Raw genomic sequence first — 24,288 nt, 5'->3', positions numbered from 1 at the left:
GTTAAGTCATCTTGCATTTCTAGGGTAAAGTCAAGTTGATCATAAAGATGATTTGTTAATTTACAAGCGTATCCAGTTTGATTACATATTACTTCCCTTCTGTCTCTGCGTTTGTGATCATGACCTAAGACCCCCACTGAGCCCCCTTCTTATTCACATGAATGTTAACCTTATCTTTTCAGGAAGAGCTCAGTCACTGACTCCCACCTGTGTAGGCAGGCCGTGCAGTGTGGGGCAATTCCCTCTGCCTCATTCTAATGTGAAAGTCTCCTTCCACGGGGGAGCACAAACCCCTTTAGCACGACGTACAAACGATGCACGTATAGACGTGTTTCCTGAGTGTGCATGCATGACCTTATGCCCACCTCTAATATGCACTGACAAAGCTCCCCTTTCTGAGTATTCATCTGAGCCCTAAATCGAAGGAACCCACTCATCCCCACATGGGGAGTCATGGCTTTGGAAGTTATTCCCTGTGATCTCTTTATTTACTGCAAATAAAAGCTTCCTTTGTACAACAACCCACCCCCCACTGAGGTCTCTTCCTGTGAGTCACCAAGCAGTGGACTCACATTAGTTCACTTACGGTGTTTTATCAAGGTTATTCTAGTCTCTTAAAGGCAGCTGGGTACCTTCCTTTTTGTCTTCTCTGGAGTCATCTGCATAAAATTGGAATAACGTCTTTCTTAAATTTTAGTAGAATTCACTCATAAAATTACCAGAACATGGTGGCTTGGGTAGGCAGATTTTTAATCATTCAATTTCTGAAATAGTTCAGGTCTTTAATTTCTTCTTGGGTTAGTGTAATGTTTTGTTTTTTTTTTCCTAAATCATTGGCTTTGCTAAATGTATAACGTCTGTGGTGCTTTCAGCAATCAGGGGTTGGTAGCTCTCTCCATATCTGCATTTGAACGTGTCCAGTTCCCCCTCGAGCTTGAACCTCGGCTTTCTGGATCAGCATTCTGGGGTCATGGGGGCTGTCCCCCAGGATTTCTAAGTTCCTTCGCTGACCCTTGCCATCAGACTGTCATTCTTCTGTGGGGAATCTCTCTCTTTATCACAACACATCCAGGTTTGACATTACTCTTGCTTGGTCCTCCGAGTGCATGCCCTCTAAGACTCGCCCGGGACAGTGCTGGGCTTCACCCCCAAGTTCCCCCACATCTTCCAGCTCACCCATCCTTTCTTAGGTCGTGTCCACAGTATATTTGGCCCTTTACTTTTCTATTTTAAAAGCACTATTTTTCATTCCTAGGACTTCTACTTAGTTCTTTCTCATATTAACCTATTCTTGGTTCTCAGGTATTTTCTTCCATAATTCTGTGTTATGTGTTACAAGTTCTTCCTCAAACACTGGGTAGACCGCAAGCACATTTGATGCAAAGTCACCTGCATTGCTATCTTATTCCCATTTCTTTCGGAGTGAGCTCACCTTCCCACTGCACGTGCTGTCCACCCTCTTCGGTGGGGTCAGCTTCACCACGGTTCAGTCTGCCTGCTAGATGCCAACTGCTCACTATCATGAGCAGACCTGATGTTTTCTTCTTGGTCACACACTCTCCCTACCCTTTCCAGCCCCGTTCAGAAGCAAGAGTGAACTCCCATCCTGGGGTCTCAGGCCCCAGCCCAGCACCATCCATGGAAGGTGCAAGCCTGGCCTGGCCAGCCATCTGCCCCTGTGAACTTCTCGGCGTCCTCCAGCCATAGTCACCCTCTCCCAGCTCTGCTCCTCTGCTCCTCAAAGGGCCACACACCTTCCCCAGCGACGAGTCAGGCAGGCCACACGTGGATGCTTCTGATGCCCAGCCCGCCTGCCTCGCCCGGACCACATCCCAGGTGCCCCGATCTCTGCATCTCTCCTTACTGTTCCATTTCCAGCCCACAGTTTGTTTTCTGCTCGGCTGGATCCTTTTAATTTCTAGATGTATTTATTCTCTTACTGCCATGTTCCAGAGCAGAGGGGGGTCTGAGGTCCAAACCAGAGCATAATCTGACCAGAAGAACCCATCTTTTCCCTCTAACTTTGATTTCCTCTTCCCCTCTGTCCCACACCACCACCATTAACCAACCACATTCCACTCCTTTCCTGCAACAGACAGAACAAAGCAGAGCTCTGTCAATCATGTCACCTCCCTGCTTTGGCGAAGCCTGTGGGTCTGGCCCTGAAGGCCCATCCAACTTGACCTCTGCCAGCCCCAATCCTTCTGCCACAAACCCTATGCCTTTGCTGCCCTGACTCCACTCACCTTCCTACTGCGGTGTCTGGAAGACATTTCCGCCGATTCCCCTTGCCTGACTTTCAAGGTCCCACAGGGCAGCCCTAGTGCCCCACAGCAGGAAGGAGCTCCCTCCCATCACTGAACAGATCACACTGCACAGGAAAGGTCATGGTCGCCCTCTGCTAGAGGCCCCAACTTGGAGACCAAGGGCAGCCCCAGAGGCCAGGGGCTAAGCTGAGCCTGTTGGACTTCCCTAAGAGTCATCCTGGGCAAAACAACAACCCACCCCAACCTGCTCAATAGCAGGCATGGCATCCAAGGAGGCTTCATAAGACAGAAACATCTGGCATTATCCTATCGGTGAGGCCAGTCATGGGGGACATCAGGGGTGCTGCTATAGCCCTGCAAGGGGGCCAACTGCTCAACCAAGAGAGTCTTCAAAAGGGAACCCCTCCGAGAGGGCAGAGATCGCCTGAGTGACAAGGTTTGCATCATAGGCAACTCAGCTTCCCCAGGAGCCGTGGCGGGCGTGATCTCCAGACACAAAAGAGAATTGAAGGACCCCTGGGCCTGACAAACAGGAGGGAGAAGCATGGATAGCACTCTGTTGTTTTATTCTCAAAGGGTAAGACAGCCGTGACTCCAGCTCCCAGGGGCTGGGAGAGAAAGTGGTGGCTTGAAGCCCAGTGGCCACAGGACCATTGAACCCCCAGGGAACTCATGCTTCTTGGGACCCCGTCTCCCTCCAGACCCAGGCTCTAGATTGGTGGCAGAGTCCCAAGGACTGGAGACCGCCCTGTGCTCATCTCCCACTTGTTCTCTCCTGTTTTCTGGGAGGTTCTGTCTGAAATGGTGGCTGTCTGGCTGTGCAGATGCTGACAGGGAAGGCTGCCTTGCCCATACCTGGAGAGCTGAGCAGGCCAGGAGGGTGCCAAGAGTCAGGAGCCTTACCTGGAAGACAGTGAGAATGGCCGCGGGGAAAGTGTCAAAGTTCGTTGTCGGGGTCTCATCTTTAAAGTTGAACCTGAGGGAAACAAGAAGTCTTTTGGGAGGAGGCCGTCCCACCAGAAGCCAGGGGATCTGGCACCTCAGCTTGCAACGCTGTCCCAGGCTGTGGGTGGGCTGTGTGCTCGGCGCCATTGTCCCGTTGTCCCCCTGGGGGACCTCCAAGCGGCAGACAGGTGGAGGGGGCCTGAGTAGCACATCTGTTCTGAGCTCTGCCTTCCCAGTGGGGCCCCCAGCCTCATACGACCCCCCGCCCAGGGCCCACTTACTGTCCCCCGAACAGCTGCATGCCCAGCAGAGCGAAGACCACGATGAACAGGAACAGCAGGAAGAGGAGGCTGATGATGGACTTCATGGAGTTGAGCAGGGACACCACCAGGTTCCGCAGGGAGCTCCAGTACCTGTCGGGGCAGGTGGGGTGTGTCCACACCCAGCTGCGCCCACGCGGAGGCACCAGCCCGCATGCAGATGCCACACTCCAGGGCTCTCCCAGTCACACCTGTGGTTTCCGAGGCCTTCTAAACCCCACAGGCCCCACACCTGGAGGCCAGAGCTCTTCTCCAGAGAGTTCCAGACTCCTCCACTGGGGGCGGCAGAGACCCTGTATCCATAGCTGAACTCACCCTCATCTCCTGAACCTGCCCCTGTCACTCTGCCTGGCAGAATGGTGCCCGATCCCTCTCCACCCCTCAACACCCAAGCAGCTTCCAGGTGTCTCCGCTCAGACCACGAGTACAGAAGGAGCTGCAGCAGGACATAATCAGCCCCACTGGCCTGCATCGAGCCGGTCCTCAGTGCTGTGAGGCGTGATGTATAACCCGGTGTGAATGCCCCTCTCAGCAAGGGCCCAGGACACAGCTTCGATTGGTGGGGGGGGGGGGGGGGCAGTGCTGCGAGACCATTTCCCTGGCATCCCACAATACCCACCCCTCCATCACACATTTCAAACGCTCTTGGAGGCCAGAGACCATGTCTCTGGACATGTCTCATGCAACTGGACCCAATGGCACACGGGCCCCACTAAAGTCCATGGTGGCCTGACTGCTGACAGCTCACTCACGGGGTGACTGGGGGTCCAACCCCATGTCTGCCTCTGGAGAGCTCCTCCCCAGAAGAGGCTGGGGCACATGGCTTTCCCTCCAGCCACCTTGAGACATACTACACACTGTGTCTCCATCACCCTGGTGGCAGGACAGAGAGCAGGCCCCGAGCGTCCCTGGCCCTGTCCTCCCAAGGGCCAATGGCACAGAGGCTCACCTCTCTTCCATGGATTCTCTTACAAGGCACTTGAGGGTTCATGGAAGACGGGCTGGAAAACTCTGGAAAAGCCAGCCCTCCTCAGGACAGGGGTGGCCTGGCTTCTGGAAGGAAGCAGAGCCCCTAAAACACCAGGCCCCGCAACCAAGGTGAAGGCAGGTCTCGCAGTCACCTCCCGGAGCGATGTACCAGCACGGCACGGGGAAGAAACCGAGGACTAACCACATGCCACACAAGAGTGTGTGTTTGTGGACCCAGCTAGACCAGACTCTTGCCCAAACTCTCCTGCAGTGACACCATCATGTCCTCAAATGGTCTCAGGTTTGGATTTAAAACAGACTGGAGAAGACCAAAAGAACTCCCATCTACCCTGGGGAGATCAGTGGGGTTCTGAAAGGTCACTGGAGGGGTGACCTGGAGCCCAGGGCCTCCTGCACAGGCTCACTGTTGACAGTTCTGCTCCTTGGGTCCTGCAGCTGTCATGGTCCAGGCTGCTGGGGAGACTGCATGGAAATCCATGCTGGAGCATGTGTGGGCTACATACTCATGCAACAGGAGTCCAAAATTCAGGGTAGGTGAGGTCCCTGCTGCGGTGTGTGTGCAGCCACAGCTAAAACCAGCTGAGAGCAGAGCAGGCTTTGCTGTGGGTGAGACAGCTATGGCTGAGGCGCACCACCTCTTCCCACCACTAGAACCCCAGCAGAGAGGCCCAGCACTCGCTCAGTAACTGCATTACACCTCCGCCCTGGGCCTCAGCCCCCTCGGAGACAAAATGGTGCAACTGGCTTCCAGGGTTCCATAAAGAACCAACTGGAATAGAAGAGAAGACACAGGCCTGTCACTGCCCTCTTGCCACAGCTTAAACAGGGAAGCACAGGGTGGAGAAAGCAGGCCTGGGAATGGGAGCCACAGAGGAACCAAGCTGGCTCAGGTCAGGTCAGAGTCAGCTGAGGCCTCCCTCCCTTTCTGGGGGTGGGGCTGCAGGGGAGGTGGGAAGACTTGGGGGTGTGATGATAAAAAAACTTCCATGTGATAACTTCTTTTTTTTCTGTTAACCATGAAGCAAAGTAACCCTTTGAAAGTTGAAAGATGGGACTGCTGGTTTCAAAGGAGGGCACAGTACGAAACTACAAGAAGCAAGCTAACTAGAAACTAGGAATCCTGCTGGCAACATTAGGGCCAATCGGGAACAACCCTGAGGATAGATATGGCCCCCAGGGCCAAGACAGAGTCATGCTGGGCAGGTGCTTTATAACTGTCTTTTGTATTTAAACCAATTATAAGCACAAAAAGAGATTCCAGACAGCTGAGTTCAAGGCCATCACCATGAATTCCTGGGAAGAAGCATGCTGTGTGGGCCAGTCTCAGATGTGACCTGCACTCCCCCTCTCCCCTTCACCTGGGAGCACATAGGTAACATACTTTGTGACTTTGAAGATCCTCAGCAACCGGAGTGCCCGCAGCACACTGATCCCGAAGGAGGTTCCTGGCTTGATGGCAGCCCAGACCACTTCAAAGATGCTCCCCACAATGACCTGCACGGGAGACAGGGTCAGCCTCAGGTACACACCCACTCATCCCACACCTGCACCTCTGAATGAAGCATCTCTGGATCACACTGTAAGCATCCGCAACACAAGGTACACGTCTCATGCTGAGCCCCTGCAGCCTTTGGGGAGCACACACCAGTCCTGGTGCTCACCTGCCCCGCAACATGCCCACCCTGGACGCACCACGGGGACACAGGATGTGGAGCGAGGGTAGGCCTACTGGTTTCCTGACTGGCCAACTGCAAATCAGATCAGCTTAGCATCAACGTTCTCCCACAGCGCTGAGAAACGGGTGAATGTGCCAGGATCAAGGCCCTGGCCATGACTGGAAACCCCTGTGTAGTTTAATGCTGGTCCATTAACCCGCACATCTGCTCTGGCAGGTGCACCCCTTATGGGTCACCCCAAATGCACAGCCATCCTCTGCATATTTCTCCATGTTGAACACAGATGCATCACTGAGAGACCATCTGATGTCCTGCGACGTCCAGACAGCCCAACAGCTGCACACCTGGGACATCCAAGCTTGCCACCATCTGTCGTTGGTGACACTGAGCACCTCCACCAATTTTCCACAGTGTGCACACAGCATCCGGATGTTTGTCTGGGGCTGGAGCTCACAGTTTCCTAAATCTGTGTTCTTATTGTTGGTCTTCCAGCGTCTCTGTCTTTCCTTAATCCTCAGAATTTGTTCCCATTCGCTCATGATGCAGGTGGCCCCTCAGATGGCCCACAGTGATCCCCACTACTTGGTACCCCCACCTTTATAGCCTTGTCCCTCAAGGATGGGTTGGACCCAGTGACTCACTTCTAGCAAACAGAATGTGACAGAAGTGATTGGCTGTCACCCCTGAGATTCGGTCACAAAGACTGGCTTCCTCCTCGGTGCTCTCAGCTCTGCTGCAGGTCCCCAGCTGCCATGATGTAGGACATGAGGGAGCCTGGGGAGAGGCCCCCGTGACCGGTACTGAGGTCTGTCGGCCACAAGCAGGAGCTTGGGTGTGAGCTCCCCACCCCAAAGAGCCTGCGGTTACTGCAGCCTTGTGGGAGAGCGAGAGCTGGGGGCCCCCAGTTAAGTCCCCACCTGACTCCCGACCCACGGACATGAGAGATAACAAATGATGGTTGTTTTAAGCCACTAAACTTTGGGGTAATTTGTTATCCATCAGGAAAAAACAATACACATTTTGGAGACAGAAATGGAGTGCTCTCCAATGTGGGAGTGGTTTTGGAGCCAGAGAATGGGCACGGAGCAGCATGTCAGTGAACCCAGCACGTCCATGGGTTCTGGACAGTGAGGAAGTATGGAGGCTGCACATAAGGGTCTACAGGACAGGGGGCAGAAGTCCTGTTGTGTACTGGCAGGAAGTTTGGCCACACTGTTGCCCACAGCTATGTGAAGAGAAGAAGGTGTGCCACATGGACGGGGAGGTCTCTGGGATCTCTAAGCAGAGTCTGCAGGTGCGGCCTGGGGTGCTCTTGCCACCCACTGTCAGCACGGGAAGAGGGAGAGGCACGGGAAAGGGTTGTCAGCTGCCTCTCCAGACAACCAAGGACGCCAAGTTAGGAAATGGCACGGTCCACAGAGAAAGCCAGGGCACGACTGTGACACTGAGGGAGCCCGTCCCTGCGGAGATGGCCTTGCACGTCAGGTTGATGAGCAGCAAGTCCTCCAGGGCACTAACGTGCACTGGCCTCAGCCATCTCAGCACAGGCACCCCACTGGGAAGGGCCTGTTGCGAGAGTTTCGGTAGGGCTTTCATCAAGTGGAATCCAGGGAGGTTCACAACATACCCACAATACACTGAAAGACTTAGCTATGCAGAGACATCACCAGCTTGGGTTGAAAGGGACACAGACAGTACAAGACAAAAGCCTTTGGATTCCTAAAGTCCTACCAGTAGGAAGCAGGCTGAGAGAAGTGTCTAGCTGAAAACACATGCTATCTTTCCTGGAACAAGAAAGGTGATGCAGAGGCCAAAACCAAAAGCCCAGAGGGCTTCCCAGTCCTTAGAACTAATCCCAGGATCCCCAACTTTTCCCAGGTGGATCCCTGAACCGCTATGGGCCAGAGACTCCCTTGTGTGTCGCACTGTCCCCTTGGAACAAGAATGCCGACGGCAGTTCATCTATGCCAGTCCTGCCAACAGGCAGGTGACAGCCTGTCTTTTTAGTTCCATGGGTCCACAGGTGGGGAGGGACTGAGCAGCTGTCCTTGAGGAGCCGTGACTCTACCTGGGCCTGATTTGGATGAAGGCCCTGGACTCTGAACTGACACTGTAATGGGAGGTGGCTGGGGAAGCGGGAGGACGCGGGTGTCTTTTACATCAGGAAGGATGTGGTCTACACCAGAGCGTAGACTGTGGCAGGCAGCCTCTAAGATGGCCCCCAGTGACCCTGCCTCCTGGGGTTCATGTCCCTGGGTAATTAATATTCCCTACCCCTGTTAAACGTGGGCTGGGCCAGGTGACTCACTCCTAACAAATATAATATGGCAGAATTGATGGGTCGTCTCTCTGAGCCTGGGTTTCTGTGGCTTCTGTCTTGGGTACTCTCAGTCTCTGTCTCCGATCACAAGCTGTCACATCCTGAAGACACTCAGGCAGCCTGGGGAGAGACCCACGTGACCAGGACTGAGCCCTGCCACCAACCACAGGAGTGAGCTTGGAAGTCCCATCAACAGCCATATGATGAGCTTGAAAGGAAATTCTCCCGTCCTAATCAAGCCCTGGAATGGCTGCGTCCCAGCTGTCAGCTGCACTGTGACTTCCCTGAGACCCTGGGCCACAGGCACCTGGTTAAGCCAGCCTTGGACCCCCGACCTATAGAAACTGTAAGATAATACACACTTATTTTATGCTGCTAAATTTTGGAATAATTTGTTAGCTTATGTGCAAATCATTCCCATGTCCTGGGATCCAGTTAGTTCAAACCAGAAGATACAAACACATTTACAAGATCAAGGATTCTCTGAGATCTGCTAACCTCTTTGGGTTCCCTCCAGCCTGTGTGAGCTACAGGCTTTCCTTGTGACTCAGCAGGCAAAAGGGACAAGAAGCCATCCCAGGAAGAACCGCAGGTATCCGTGTCTCAGAGCACACCCTGGGCAGCCAGCGCCCCTCCTTCCCCCAGAGATCAGGCAGCGCTGTGTGGCACAAACCTGCTACCCCAGGGCCAGAACTCCTGGGTTCACACTGCCTCCCCCACAAAGTACCTGGGCAGCCTTGGGCCAATCCCACAACATCTCCAGTTACTCGTCTACAAAGCAGGAGCCCTGGTGAGGATTTAACAGAGCCGCGGACACAATGTTCCATCAACTCCACTGACAGAAAAAGTCAATGTCACACTGAATTTTCGAGTTGAACGTCTACCTACAGCCAGAACTCTGCGGAGGCGTGAACCTTCCTCAGGGCTGGCATGGCCACTTTTCACTGAGAGCCTCCACTGGGTCAGAGCTCCTCCCTGGGTTCTGGGCTCGGCACCGGGGAGGTGTCCGTGTGCTTGCTGGCCTGGGAAGGGCTTTGTCCCAGGGAGTCTTGAACACCTGCCTTTGAGGCCTCCCTGACCTACAGAGGTTGGTGAGGGGACCCAGGCCAGCCCCATGAGAAGGGCTGGACCATCATGCCCCTGTCAGGTCTTCCCTGAAGCATGTGTCCAAGCTGCCCAGAGCCAGATCTGCAGGACAGTGAGGGAGCAGGATCACACCCCCTTGAGCTCTGCTGGGGACACTGAGCCCTCTGCGGAGCAGTGGCACATTTGAAAGACGGCTGTACCAGACACAGAGGGGACACCTTCAGCTGATCTGCAGATTCTACAGACAGGGTCAGAAGTGGGAAGGAGGGTGTCCTGCAGCTGACACCCCCATAAGTCAGGGCCCAACCAGGACACAGGCCGTCCCTTTGCCAAAGGCCTCTCCCTGTCTCTAGGGAGCTTCCTGACCCACACAGGGTCACAGGACGCTCAACTGCCTGGGTCCTGCGGCACAGACCCCAGCACACACTGGGTACCGTATACTGGGAGGGGGCTGTGTGCACTCTCGAGCAAGGACACAGCTGGACCTGCCTGGACCCCAGCCGGCACCTCTCATGAAGATCTTACTCACCCCAAAGTCGAAGCAGTTGAATGAGGACCGGAAGTAGCTTCTGGGCCCCAGGCCATACATCTTCAGGGACATCTCTGTGAGGAAGAGACCCAGGAAAACAAACTCTGCAAAGTCTAGGAGAAGCCGGAGAAGAGGGGGATTAGCTCTCAGCCTCCCCCCACCTGGCTCCAGCCCAGACTGGAGGACACCAGACCTCTGGGCCTTCCCAGGGTTGAGCCCTGCAGGCCTGGTCTGTGGCCCCCGAGCTCAGACATCTCAGCTCAGGAGGAGAATAATGAACGGATTGGGACCGGGAGGGGCCCAGAGGGATGCCTGTCCACTCTGAAACGTGGTGCTGCCAGAGACAGGAGGGAGGCGAGGCTGCCCTGGGACTGGGCCCGGGAGTGAGTTCCGGGGCCACACAGTACTCCCCAGAGGACGGCCTCAGACCCACCCTTCTGCCTTCAGGCTTGCTCCCCGCCCCATGTTCTGAGCATGGTGGAGACCCTCAGCCTCCTCGTCAGAATCACCCTGTCTTTCCATGAGGACTTCCCCGAAACCCTTCCAAAACCCCCACATCACCGAGTTTGGTTTTCACTTTGTTCATGTGTTCACCTACCACCCAAGTACTGCCTGGACCGGCCAGCACGAGGCTCCCAGGAGGCACCAACACTTGCCGCCCCCTCACTCTACGAGTCACACAGAGGCTCCTGGGCACCTTCACCTTCCTGCAGGCGACCCCTCCTGCCTAGCCAGGAGTCCTCCACTGGGAGTGCAGACCCTCAAGGGCCTCAGGACCAAAGGGAGGCCACACTGGAACTGAGGGCCATGCTAGGAATTCCAGGCACACAGACAAGACACAACCCCTAGCCAGGCCCGAGCAACACGCACAGCCAGAGCGAGAAACAACAGGTCGTCCGGACAGCGAGAGAGGCAGCCGAGCTCTGCCAGTGGTCAAACCAGGAAGTCCAGGAAGCAGAACAAGGTCACTGTCTCTGACCCTCCTCCCCAGGTGCCGAGCTGGAATCAGCTCATTATTCTGTACAGTGGCCCAAAGGCACCATGACCTCTGGCCCCAGAGCAGGAGAAGCCAGGGAAGCGGCTCAGAACTCAGGGCAGAGCCTGCCCCTGAGGGTCCAGGCCCTGAGCAGGAGTGGAGGGTAAGCTTCAGAGAGTCCAGTCCCCAGAAGGCCACCGGCCCAGCCTTCCTGGGGCCTCTGGCATCCGGACTGGTTGGGAAGCTGGACCTCAAGCAGCTCCTGATAAAACAGACAACAGAAGAGGGGACCACATAGCTCTGGACCCTGACATCTGCTTTCTTACACAGCTCTCCACCATGTACTCCACTACAGAGACCCAGCAGCCTCAGTCGGGGGCAGATCTACAGTAGCCCAACTGCGCATGAGCAGAGGCACCAGCCCCACTGCCCACACACAGACACACAATGACCTGTATGGCCCATGGTCTCAGGTGGGGAACCCCCTACTGTGGCTTGAGTACATGGATAATCAGCTCCTGGTAGCAACGCACACAACAAGCCTGGCCTCTGAAGACAGCCAAAAAGCCACTGAGGCACCCAAGCCAGGCACGGGATAAAGAATGAGAAGGCAAAGCTGACTCCCTGGGAAGCCAAGAGGCCAAGGTGCCAGGTACGGATGCCCACTGACCTAGGCAGGTCTGAATGACCAGCACCTGGGCCCGGCTGTGCTGAGCAGCAGGTGTGAGGGGGGTAGGGAGGGAGAGCCCTGCCCCCAAGTCCAGCTCCAAACGCCCCAACACCCTGCACAGTCCCAGAGTCCCTCCACGTGAGGTCACAAAGGCACCTGCCCCTGCGCCGTGGGGCACCCCATAAGAAGAGCTCAGATCCTGGAGGAAGAGGCCACGAAGATGGGACTTGCCCCTGCCCACACACCAGACCTCGGAGCTACAGCTGCCCAGCCACCGATCTTGCTCCCAGGAGACCCACGTGAGAGCAGTGCAAGGAACCAGCACAGGAGCTGCCAATGGTAAGACCTCCTCGGAGAAAGGGAGCAACCTGAGCCAGAAATCCCCCAGCATCCTGCCTGCCCTTTCACTCTCCTGCGGAAGAGACACCCTTGGCTTCATAAGCTCAGCCTCCCCTCTGAGACCAAGAAAGGGCATCCACTCATTCACTCCTGAAGCATTCATCCAACTAACAGGCTGGTGCTGCTTTGAACTTGCAGAGGAGACAGAGATGAGCCCTCTCTCCGGGCATTCACACAGCGGGGGGCAGAGCACTTAATCAGTGTTCTGTATCATAATTGGAGGACAGAATGGCCAAGCCTGTCTTGTGAGGCCGGGGGGCTCAGAGGATGACAAAGCCCGATAGCCAGTTGCTTCCCTTCCTTCCCCCCCGCACCAGTTAAGCTTCAGTCTCAGGGGTTCTGGTGGTGTACTGGGGGTGGGTCCTGGATGGACACACAGCTGAGGTGCACACAGCCCATTCTCTGCAGGCTGGCCAGTCTCAGCGCAGAGCCTCCCAGGGAGCTCCAATGAAGCTAGTCCTGGCGGAGAACCCCCCTCCTACCTCAGCCACTGCCTCTGCCTCTTGCAAGACCTGCCCTACCTGGCTGGATCAGCCTTCCTCAGCTCCAGCCCAGCTGCCAAGGAGAGAGCCCAGGGCCCTGAGCAGAGGTGTGCAGACCCAGCATACACCCATCTCTCCCGCCAGACGTTTTCCCCAGGTAATGCCAATGAATTCAGGAATTCCCAGGGAACCACAGAGAAGACAAAGCAGCAAGGGGGAAGAAGCGTGGCCAGGGATGCCTGTGGCCTGGCCCAGCACCTGGGCACTCCCCGTACTGTGCTCCCACACAACAGATGTGTGACCAGGCCCTGCTGCCTGCCCGGTCGGGTGGCAGGTCCCCAGGAAACAAGGAGTAACCACAAGACTGACTGGGCACCATCAGCTTCTTCCATGGGAAGGAAAGGCCTGGCCAGGAAGCCCCAGGAACAGCCGCACCGTTGGCGGGGTCAAGAGGAAGCCCCACCTCCCTGGTCCCCACCCAACGCCCAAGGATGAGGAGACTTTATCCTGAGGGGATACGAAGGGAAGTACTCACCTCAGTCCCAAACAAAGTCCCCAGGCACCAAAGTACAGGTCCAAGGATATATGGATTAGGGGCCAGAGCGGGTGGTTCAAAGCACACAAACTGCCTCCTCACTTTGCTCCCTTGGGCAACCCAAGCCAGGCTGCCTGCCGAAAGCTCCCTGGGCCCCTCTGGCTTTTTCTGCCTCTATGCCCTTCCCCATTACACAACAAGAGCTTTCAATACAAGGTTGGGAAACTGCAGCCTAGCATCGCACCCCTCAACCATCACCCCCACCCACATTTTCAAGTGGCCTGTGGAGACATCAGAGTCTGGAGCTCATAAGAACCCTTCCAGAGCTGCCCAGGCTCCTACTTAAAGCTGACAGGCTCAGGGGTCTGGAAGAGGGGAGTGTGGCTGGCCCACCAGGGGCCAGGACTCAGATCCAGGAGGGTTCTCCTCTGGAGAAAAGACTCTCTTGCCACCGCAGGGTGGCTTCAGGCATACAGGACTCCCATATGGAGAGAGCAAGGGGAATGCACAATAGGCCCTGTGTCCACATCAGCCCCGGATATCAAGCAGGGTTATTGCAGCTGACCCCCAGGGAACAGGAAGGCGGAAGGCCTGACCAAGCTCCCCATGGCCTACAGAGCCCTAGGGTATGAAGGGTTGGTCCTGGAAAGTCAGCCCTGGTCCCTGGAGAGGGACAAGGGACCTCAACCACCCCGGTTACCTTCTTCCTTTCCTCCTTGGAACTGCAGCCAGGGCCAAGAGAAGTCATGACTCAGACTCTTGTGGCCCTTAGACCCATGGACATGGGTAAGCCAGCCCTGGTCAGGTTCAAAAACCAAAAAATGCAAACAGCCAAAGAGCCCAGGAAGAGAGCTAGAAGGCAGGACTGTTCCTCCCCAGGAGTCCAGGAAGGGAGCCGCAGCCTTGTGGCAGATTGGAATGAGGGGCTAAGTCCTCTGGTCCGTGGGTCTGAGGCCCTTCCAAGGGAGGACACAGGTCCATGTGGCCTGGCTTGTGACTGCTCACCCCATCAACTTCCTCCAGGGTGCCCTGGACCCCGCCTCATTTCCCACCACACTGACAGATGAGTTTCTAACCCGTTTCAATCAGCTAGGCCTCCTGCTACCTGCGACGGGAAGCTCAGGCCCCAGCAGAGGCCCTTGGGGGCACTGGGGTCAGTGCAGGGGTCCTACCCAGGGCATTCCAAGGCAAAAGGCTGTGAACCGGGATTTGCAGGCTGCAGACCAGAGGTGGTTCGGGAAGAGGTGAGGGGAGGCCCAGCTGCAGCTACGTACACAGCGCCGTGGTGAGCCGCTGCGGCTGGTTGTAATGCACCATGGCCACGCACAGCGTGTTCAGGGCCACCACACACAGCACCGCCCAGTAGAAGCTCTGCGCCTTCACCATGCGCCGGATGAAGAACCGGAACATCTTCTCCTTCCTACGGAAGTATGACGAGCTCTCCGTCTTTCCGCTCTTGAGGCTGGCACGGGCGAAGGGGGATCCTGGGGGAACAAGGGGCTCACTGAGGACACACTCTCCCTCACAGATGTGTGCCCCACGGACACACCCTTGAGGACACGCTTCCCCTCCCACTCACATAGCTCCCCCATGAGAACACCTTCATGGGCACTTGCCCCAGCCCGGGTCTAGCTCAAGGCCCCATGTGTGTCAGACCCGTGTGTTACTGGCATTTAGCTGATTACCCTTGCACCCCCTGCAGTGGGGCCTGACCCCACCCCCATTTCACAGGTGAGGGAACCAAGAGCCTTGGTGGTCTCCACAGTGACTGGGCTCCAGATGGTCCCCAGCACCTCCTGGCCACCTTCCAGCAGGCCTGATGCTCCCGGCCATCCCAGCTCCTCCGTGGGCCTTGGAGAGCACTACAGCATCTGGTCCTCCCCCCGCCCCCACCGCCCCGCTTCAACTCAGGGATCAGCAGCCACTGGCTGTCTTTTTTAAAGATTTATTTATTTGAAAGAGAAAGAGTGTGAGCGAGAGAACACAAGCAGGGGGGAAGAGGCAGAGGTAGAGGGAGAAGCAGACACCCCACTGAGCAGGGAGCTCCACACGGGACTCGAGCTCAGGACCCTGAGATCAGGGCAGCCACCCAACCAACTGAGCCACCCAGGTGCCCCTGGCTCCCTATTCTCAAGTAATTTTTTTTTAAAGATTTTATTTATTTATTTGACAGAAAGAGACAGTGAGAGAGGGAACACAGCAGGGGGAGTGGGAGAGGGAGAAGCAGGCTTCCCGTTGAGCAGGGAGCCCGATGCAGAGCCCGATGCGGGGCTCCATCCCAGGACCCTGGGATTATGACCTGAGCCGAAGGCAGACGCTCAACGACTGAGCCACTCAGGCGCCCCTCTATTTTCAAGTACTTTGACTAGAACCCAGCCAAGTTCCTTGGCTTGCGTCTGGTCCATGGCTGTTATCCTGGTGCAGAGGCAGAGGTGAGTATGGCCCACAAAACCCAACACAGTCTCTGGAATGTCTGCGATGAAGCTACCACGGCCTTCCCCCATCACCACGTACATGCCACCTCTGCCCTGCCGTGACCCTAAGCATAAAATGCTTCCCACCACTGGTCCTTTCCACAGCGGGCTGCTTCTCAGCTTCACATCTGGACTTCACAAAACACCCCTCTCTGGGCACTCCTTCCAAAATAGGGTCATCAGCCTACCGGCAATAATCACAGCTGTGTACCACCCACCCTGTATTGGCTCGTTGACCTGTTCTGTGCCTAGCTTCCAGACCAGATTGCACACTCTGTGAGGGCAGGAGAGAACCCTCGCGAGAGCCGCTGCACTCCTTGACAAACAACTGAGCAGTCTTCATGGGGGCTTGGAGGTATTGAGTATGCATGGCTCTGTCTCTCCGGACATCCCATGTCTCTGCAGCACATCAGGGTCTCTCTAGTGTTTTCAATAAGGGCCTGGGCTTGTGTGAGGCTCCAAGGGTTCAAACCCAGTCAGCTTGGGCATCGGGTCCCTGGGTGAGGGTGTGTGTGCCACGTGATGTTCTGTGTGTGTGTGCGTGTGTGTGTGTGTGTGCGCGCGCGTGCACCTAGACTCTCAGTGGCACACTAGTAGTATTTTGGGGCTGATGTTTTCTTGAGTTCACCGAAATGAGGACAGGCCCTGAGGCCTGTGGAGAGATTTATCTATGAGCTGAGCAGCTGCATCGGGGGGGTAGGGGGAGATGCTGTGACCGACAGCCCCAGACACAGAAGGAGCAGTCCACAGGCCAGGAGCCATCCACCAGCCCTCTGAGAAACCTCACAACGCCCTAGATGCCACACCCCACCCACAGCCATGGAAGACACTGCTCCATCACAGCCTCCCAGGGAAGCCAGGATGCAGCCGCACAATCCATGTCCAGACACCAGCCACTGCCAATTAGTCAGAGCGACCTCATTAACCAGGAGCTCTTGGCCAGCCTTACTGAGGCTGCAAAGTGCCAAGGCCACAGCCAGACACACCCACTCCCCCCTCCAAAGCAGGAGAGAGAGGCAGACAGTGCAGAGCAGGAGAGACAGACACACAGGCAGACCATGCACAGACCCTTCCGGGGAACCCACACACTCAGATCCCCTGCCACTTCCTGAGTCACTGAGAAACGAAGTCACACACACCCTAATCATCTCACTCTCAAAGACACAACCACTCACAGAATCACATGGGTGCATACCTAGGAACACACACAGGGCCACGCTGGGAAGGAAGGTTAAGAGGGCACGTGACCTGTGCAAACTGCTCTGTGCACCTGTGTGGCCAGTGAGACAAGCAGCCAGTTCTCCAGGGGAGGCTCCACGGCCATCCCCACCTGGCTTACTGGACCATGCCCAGGAAGAACCAGTGGGCCCCTGCCATGCGGAAGGCCTCGTAGGAATGCTGCCTTGGCACAGCCACCCAGACCCACATGCAAACAACCACACACATCTTCACTCATCGAGGCATATCTAGACAGTAGCTTCCTGAGCCACATTTGCCCAAAACCACGTACCCTTACTTGGCTCCTGAAGCCCCACCCGTCCCCCCTCTAACACACTCCAAGGGACAGAAAGGGGAGCAAGAGTCCCGGCGCACTGAGCATGAGGTGCCCCCCTGTCAGTTCCCAGGGAGAGGTGTGTGCCCACGCACACCATGGCAGAACCAAGGACAGAGACCTGCCCACCCCCTGGCCTCCACTTGGTCAGGGAACAGGGATACGCAGGCAAACGTGGCATAGGTCCTGGGTCTCCGGAGACAGAGACATGTGCCCCGGAGGACAGCCTTTCCCAGCAAGCAGCTACCATGTGCTCAGGTCGGCTCCAGACAGTGACTCCAGCCCAGCTCTTTGGTAAAAGCAGGGGTCCACAGTGAACATGGACACACGACACATCCAGAATCGTAGGTCTGGGTGGGGAAAATCATGAGAGATTGGAACTGCTTCTTTTCATACTGTGCATTTTCCATGTTTAACTTAATCAGTGTATATTCTTTATAATCAAAAGGCTTATTTCAAGGAAAAAATATATCATCAAGCTAAGGGAAATCAAGAATTAAATCAACCTATGAATATCAGAACAGTTAATCATTAGTGAAACAATGCATGAGTGTACATAATATTCGGATTTCTTTCCATCATGCCCAAAAGAGGGGTTCATTAGTTAATATAAGGTCTATGCTGGCCCTGCAAAACAATACCCGTTCCTTCCACACATGTGTAGAGTTTAGGCCCTGAGTGGCAGAGAGAAGGCAGAATGACTAAGATCCATCCCCACCCTCGATGACCCCACCAGAGGCCAGTGAAGGGACGGAGGAGAAATGTGTTCCCTTCCATCTTCACGGTTGCACTCACCAGCATGGGATAATGAAAGTAATGTTCGCCAACAAGCCATGGAGACACAAACCCCATCACGCCTGCCCTGGGCATGTGGCTTTACAGTGTCACACAGCCCAGAGAAGCCCTCACTCAGAAACAGATCACAGGTAACCTGGTCCCAGCACGTTGTGTGGGAGTCAGCGAAATGACATGGGGCACGTAGGCTCAACCACGGGCACCAGTGACAGGGTGGATGGAGGAGTGACAAGCCCAGCGCCCGAGACGCCACCATCCTCACACAGACGGAGGGACAAAGGAGGTGCTGGGCATGAGGAAACCCACATGTGGCTTCTTCTTTCCCTGCCCGGCCCCACGCCCAAGCCCGCCTGAACCTGCTGAGGCCTGAGGCCCAGAAAGCAAGTGAGCCCAGAAGCCCTGCCAGGGACCCAGGAGGAAAAATCAGCAAAATCCCAGGGACGCAAGTACAGCACCAAAGCAATCAAAATAAAACTGAAAGGAGAAACTTTTGGAGAAAAAATAAAATTCCTTTCAGCAGATGAAAGGAGAGGAGGTTCACTCTTAGAACCCAAACTAGTGGTTCTGAAGGATGAAGCATAAGCCAAATGTTGAATGAGGGACAGAGGGTGAGACTTGCAGGGGCCGAGTGGGAGACAGAACATGAAATAATGGGGATTCCAGATGCCAAAAAGCACGAGGTGAGGAGATGAACTCATTAAACACATGGGAAAAGCCCTCCATGAAGGAAGGCCTGAGCCCACAGGCACAGAAGGAGCTCCTGACACGTTACAAGAGCCCCGGCCCCTGGCACCTCCGTGGCACGAGGACAGCAGGGGCCAGGGGGACACCACAGAGTGGCAGGAGGACCCAGCAAAAAGACCTCACGCCTCAGGTAGGAGGACACGTGAGGCTCAGCAAGAAGCCAGAAGCCTCAGGGAAACCAGCCGAGCACAGGACAGAGAGCAAGCAGAGGAAGCAGTTGGTGGGGCAGTGGCCACAGGTGAGGACCTCGGAAAGCAAAGTCCTGCGGGCAAGGGTCAGCCTCTGGGGGTGCACACTGGCCTGCTAAGCAAGGGTTCTGGAGCAACCACAGGGACTAACAACAGCCTAGGGCTAAAAACACCAACGTCCTCAAACCGCGAGGGAGGAGGCGAACACGCTGCAAAGGTCATATGTTCTTGATCTTTGGGGCCAATAGGGGCAGAGTGATGGCAAATAACACCAATTTCCTTATGGAAACAAGGCATCTCAGGGGCAAGGATGGTAAGAAAACAAGACACAGTAGCGAAGGAGCATGGCAGTAATGATGAGAGCCAAGGAGGGCCGCTCATGGAGCCGACCGGGAGAAGTCGGGGGAGAGGGCGGGTAACTCTGGATGTGGAATAAAGAGCAACCAAGGTCTAGGCGCTGATAGAAAGGCGGCCGCCCAGCGAAGCATCACGCAGAGGGGAGGGCACAGCCTTCAGCGCCCTTGCTGGTGAAGAAGAGAGGAAGAACACGCTGCACAGTTGGAGAAATTAGGAATGTAATAAAAAAGCAAGTCAAAATAATTTAGAAAGATGAACTTATTAAAGATACAAGAGGAAGTCATGACATTTAAGACAAAAAACAGAAGAAAGGAAGTGTAAAATTGGGTCATTTTATGTGATCACTCATACAGATTAACCCCACACGATCCTAATTAATAAAGCAGCGCACACAGACAGACACTCTGACGACTAGTAAACAGCAAGAGCGAAGTCAGCTGATCCAGGCCAGCCTCAGCGGGGTCAACACCGTCACAGCACCCAGCCGGATCCCCAGACAGCTGCCCGCAACCCCACGGGTTCCCCAGCATTTGCACACACAGCACATGCTCCCCCCAGACTCTGGGCGTCAGCCCCCAGCCCCACCCTCAGGCACGTGGCGCCCGCATCCTCTGATGCCCATGCCCAGCTGGCCGGCAAATCCTGTGCCCTTGCCTTCAGAATGTATCCAGAACCTGGCCACTGGGCAACCCCGTGGCTGCCTCCACTGGTCGGATCCCTACGGTGGCCTCTGAACGGGCCCCACTTCTGCCTTCCTGCACTTGGGGCTCTCCTGTGCCCCAGCTGGAGCCGGACGGCGTCTCCCCTCTGCAAACCCACCAGCGGCCAGAGTCCCTGCCGGGCCCTCGCCCTCCGCGAACTTCTGATCTCCTATCGCGCCGCTCCCCCGACCCACGCCACTCCCCTCCGATCTCACTGGCCTCCCTCACAGTGTCCCCACTTGTGCTACGCTCCTTCCTGCTTCAGGGTCTTCTCACATGTTGCTGGAATGTTCTCTTCCATGAGGTTGACTTCCTCACTTTCTTCAGCTTTACCCCTGGGTGGGGGGGCTTCTTTGGCCATTCTCTTTAAAATCCCAACCCCCTGGCCCTCCAAGCCCCTTGCTTCTCGATTTTTCCCCTTTCCAGAGGTGGCACTGACGCGCTGCATACTTCTCGTGTCATCCTGCTTGGGGTCTGACGCCACCCCGGGAACAGAAAAACTGAAAGAGGAAGGGGCTTCATCGTTCCCTTCAACACTGAAGCCCCAGTGCCTGGAACGGCTCCTTGCATGTCATGGGCACTTAAACATTTGCCGAGTGAATGAACAAACACGCAGCTGAACACAGGAGAGATGAGAAGAATTATATGAGAAAAGTACAGGAGGCAACTCTATAGAAGCAAGTTTGAGACGCTGAGAAAATGGAAGATTTCCTCACAAAGCATAATTTATAAAACTGGTCCAAGTTCTTTTTATTTTGGGTTCACGGCTTTATCTCAACTTTAAAGAACAGATTATTTAGGTGTTATGTTACTTAAGTTATTCTAAGCCATAGGAAAAGACTTTTAAAAATCTTTCCAATTAATTTTACAAAATCGGAATAAAAACTCTAGGTAAAATAGAAAAAAAGGGACTATTTAAATATCACACTCACATGATAAATTTGTAAAAATTGTAACAAAGCTCAGATCCACAACACACATCAGTCTCTTATTAATTAGCAAACACAAACCACCCAATAGAAAAATGGACAGGTATGTGAAGAATCACCAAAGCCAAAACTCAAATGGGAAACCAACATTTAAAAAGAGACTCCAAATCACTAGTAGTGAGTGAAATGAGAATGGCAGTCCCAAAGAAACATCACTTTATAACCATCAAATTGGTCTCGAGCTAGCAAAAGTCAAAAGTATCTCCGGCACGTAACTGGGAGGGACGGTGCTGGCAGTGGGCGCAGCACCCTGCTCCTGGGGGTCTACCCACAGGGACAGAAGCGCTGAAAAGGAAGGGCAGATGTTTACAGGGCTTTGTTTGGGCAGCACTTTTCATGATGAAGATCAAACAACCTAAAAATAAATGAATGGCCATCAACACAGAGCTGCCAAACAAATTAGAGTGAACCCATGGAGCACCGAGTTAGAATCAGAATTAGAATTAGACTTCTGAGGGGAGTGGTCTCCAAAAGGTACCGATGAGAAAAATTTGTATGAAAGCATTTCTGTAACATGCAAAGATCTCAAAACTCTACGTGTGTGTATGTGTGCATGTGTACCTGTGTGTGGGTGTGATGCCAATGTGTGTTCTATCTGAGAAACAGGGAGAAATGCCAAGCTACTGACATGTGTTTACTGGGCCTGTGTGGGGAGAAAAAGAGGGAAAGGGTGGATGGATGGATGGTTAGACAGATGATTGGCAGATGGTAGATCAATAGATACATAGATTGATAGCTAGATGGAAAGACAGAGACAGACACAGACTGATTGATTGATTGATAGATGTCAATCAATGCACAAGTAACTTTCATTAAAGAGTTGTCTCATAAATGTAACCACACAATGATAAGCAGACCTCGGACCCAGGCCTGCTCAGGAAGTGCTGGAGATCAAGGCTGCCTGCATCGTGTGTGACTTGGTGCCTCGCAATGAGAAGCTCACTGTCATGCAGGCCCTTCTCCAACTGTCAAGGTGGAAACCCATGACTCAGCCCCTTCTGTCGCAGAACGCACAATAACCGGGCATTCGGTGGGAAGGGGCCCAGCACTTCTGGTACCAGCCTGAGAAAGGGAACTAAAGTGGCTCTGTGTGATTAAATTAACCAGAATTCTCCTTTCACCATTTGAGGAGATGGGGATGAGGCCAGAGGCCCCAGGAGCATGGAAGACAGACAGGGGCTGGGTAGAAAGATAGCCAGACCCTTTCGATCCCTACAGCCGGTGACCCACTCGCAGCCCTTCAGTGGTGGGATGCAGCCTGAGGCTCTGCGTCCGCATGGGGGACGGCAGAGCCAACAGCAGTCAGAGTATGCAAGTGAGCGGCAGGCACTGGGCAACAAGGGACTTCCAGGAGCTAGACACACAGCCCACTCCCACTGCCTGGCTCTGGGACACACCAGAGGGCGGAAGGCACTTCACTTCCTGCCATCAGGATGGACACGGGAGGGTGGGCCGTAGGGAAGGAAGGGAAGGAACGTGGCCCAGAGGGGATGGGCAGGAGGTTAGGTGCACTTTCTATACCCAGTCACAGGACAGGCCCTGTTCAGCCAGGAGGACCCAAAGAGACTCACCCACGGCACAGAGGTCTGCAAACCGGTCCTCCCCCTCCTCAGCGTGGATCAGGTCATTCCGACTCTTCTTGGTGGCTGCTCTCTTCAACACTGCTTTAAACAAGGGTGAGGAGAGGGGACGGCATATGAGCCAGCACCCAGCTCACCTGCCCCAGGGCTGGGGGGGGGTCTTTCAGCTGAGGGTATGCGCATCTTCCTGGGGATCTCCTATCCCGGCCCCCATGAGCCCCTCTCAGACTTCGGAGCCAAGGGGATGAGGAATTTGGAGGGGAATGCCACTTTCCCTTTTCTCCATGATGATGTCAGTGGCTACCAGGGAGACCAGGAGACATTTGTGTAGGGCAGGGCCAGGCTGCAGCTGGCTGCCCCAGCAGTCCACACCCCAAGGCCAGGTGAGAGCAGAGAGATCAGTCAGGTCCGCAGAGGGGCCGGCACAGTAGAGCCCCAGATGTGGCTCCAGCTGAGGCTACAGCAGACGTGGCCAGCCTCTCTGGCTTCGGCTTTGCTATGAAGAGGATAGCCTTCCTGCCAGTGGGGCCGTGCCCGTCGCCGGGCTGCTGACCATGGCCACACTGGCCCTCGTCCCTGCCCTGGTGGCCTCAGGCTGTGCTAGGAGTCCTGCCATGGCCAGCTGGGAGCTACGTCACCCTGAGCCCCGGAGACAGATCCAGCTTGGTTTAAACCTGAACTTTGAAAGCTTCTAGATTCAGCACCGTCCAACAGAACTTTCTATGATGATGGGGGGGGCGTATGGGCGTCTCAGTTGTTGGGCGTCTGCCTTCGGGTCAGGTTGTCCCAGGTTCCTGGGATCAAGCCCCGCCTCGGGCTCCCTGCTCGGCAGGAAGCCTGCTTCTCCCTCTGCCTCTGCCCCTGTGTGTGTTCCATCTCTCGCTATCTCTCTCTGTGTGTCAAATAAATAAATAAAATCTTTAAAAAAAAAAAAAAGAACTTTCTGTGATGATGGAAATGGTCTAGATCTATGCTGACCAGCCTCTAGCCCCATCTAGCTATTGAACGCTTGAAATGGGGTGGGTGAGGCTGAGGAACAGGTCCTTCACTTTTATTTCACTGCAGTGTACTTACGTGTGAGCTTACACGGTCACACGTGAACTGCCATGTTGGACAACACAGCCCTCAGGGGCATGCTGTGAGCACAGCTCTGAGCCTCAGGCTGACAGGGGTCGTGGGAGAGCCCACCGCCAGCTACATCCAGTCTGGTCCATGGTACGCAACTCCCCAGGAGCATGCCATGACCTCCGGAATGGACTCTGCCCAGGACTGTGTGTGCTGCAATAGATGGGCAGCTGCCCGGTAGAGCAAGAACATCATGCACACATGTCTCGCTGGGCACAGAGTGCTAACAGTGGTCACCTACCATCCAGAGGGGACTTCTCCTCCGCATTCTTGTCTTCCTCAGCCAGCATGACTTCCTCTGTGAGTGAGACACAGCCTCAGGTTGGAGCCTTCCCATCCCAACCCCTGACCAGGGCTCACCCCCCAGGAGCACACCAGTATAAGGGTGCCCCTCTGCTGCACGACCCTGCCCTCTCAGCCCTTCCAATTCCAGAAGCCTGTGGGGTTCATGGCTGAGCTTTTCCTGTTGAGACAGACACCCTCTGTGTCCCACAGGCAGTGCCCCATGAGGGGCGCCTGGCCTGTTCCCACGCTCATATCACCCTCCCCTGAGAGCAGCCACCCCACTAGGTGAGCTCCTTGCTGACA

General features: G+C 55.1%; 1 protein-coding gene across 6 annotated transcripts in view; it reads right to left on the bottom strand.

The window, feature by feature from the left end:
* CACNA1B (calcium voltage-gated channel subunit alpha1 B) overlaps positions 1-24,288 on the bottom strand; it is a 181,394-nt gene that overhangs the window by 103,055 nt on the left and 54,051 nt on the right. For 3 of the 6 annotated variants that reach the window (XM_088019210.1, XM_088019213.1, XM_088019211.1), the window contains exons 9-15: positions 23,942-23,998; positions 22,567-22,659; positions 14,470-14,679; positions 10,134-10,246; positions 5,904-6,016; positions 3,494-3,625; positions 3,171-3,243 (exon numbers count right to left, since the gene is read on the bottom strand). In XM_088019210.1, coding sequence (XP_087875336.1) covers positions 3,171-3,243; positions 3,494-3,625; positions 5,904-6,016; positions 10,134-10,246; positions 14,470-14,679; positions 22,567-22,659; positions 23,942-23,998 — 791 coding nt within the window. The remainder of the gene's footprint in view (positions 1-3,170; positions 3,244-3,493; positions 3,626-5,903; positions 6,017-10,133; positions 10,247-14,469; positions 14,680-22,566; positions 22,660-23,941; positions 23,999-24,288) is intronic. The other 3 variants (XM_088019212.1, XM_088019214.1, XM_088019215.1) reach the window with 1 other exon arrangement.

Source organism: Eumetopias jubatus, unplaced genomic scaffold (assembly GCF_037043125.1).
Source record: "Eumetopias jubatus isolate StellerSeaLion01/CBP00866 unplaced genomic scaffold, mEumJub1_p1.0 scaffold_15, whole genome shotgun sequence".
Classification (NCBI taxonomy): Eukaryota; Metazoa; Chordata; class Mammalia; order Carnivora; family Otariidae; genus Eumetopias; species Eumetopias jubatus.
Note: the sequence above shows the minus strand (reverse complement) of the source record. Positions and strands in the feature narration are given on the sequence as shown.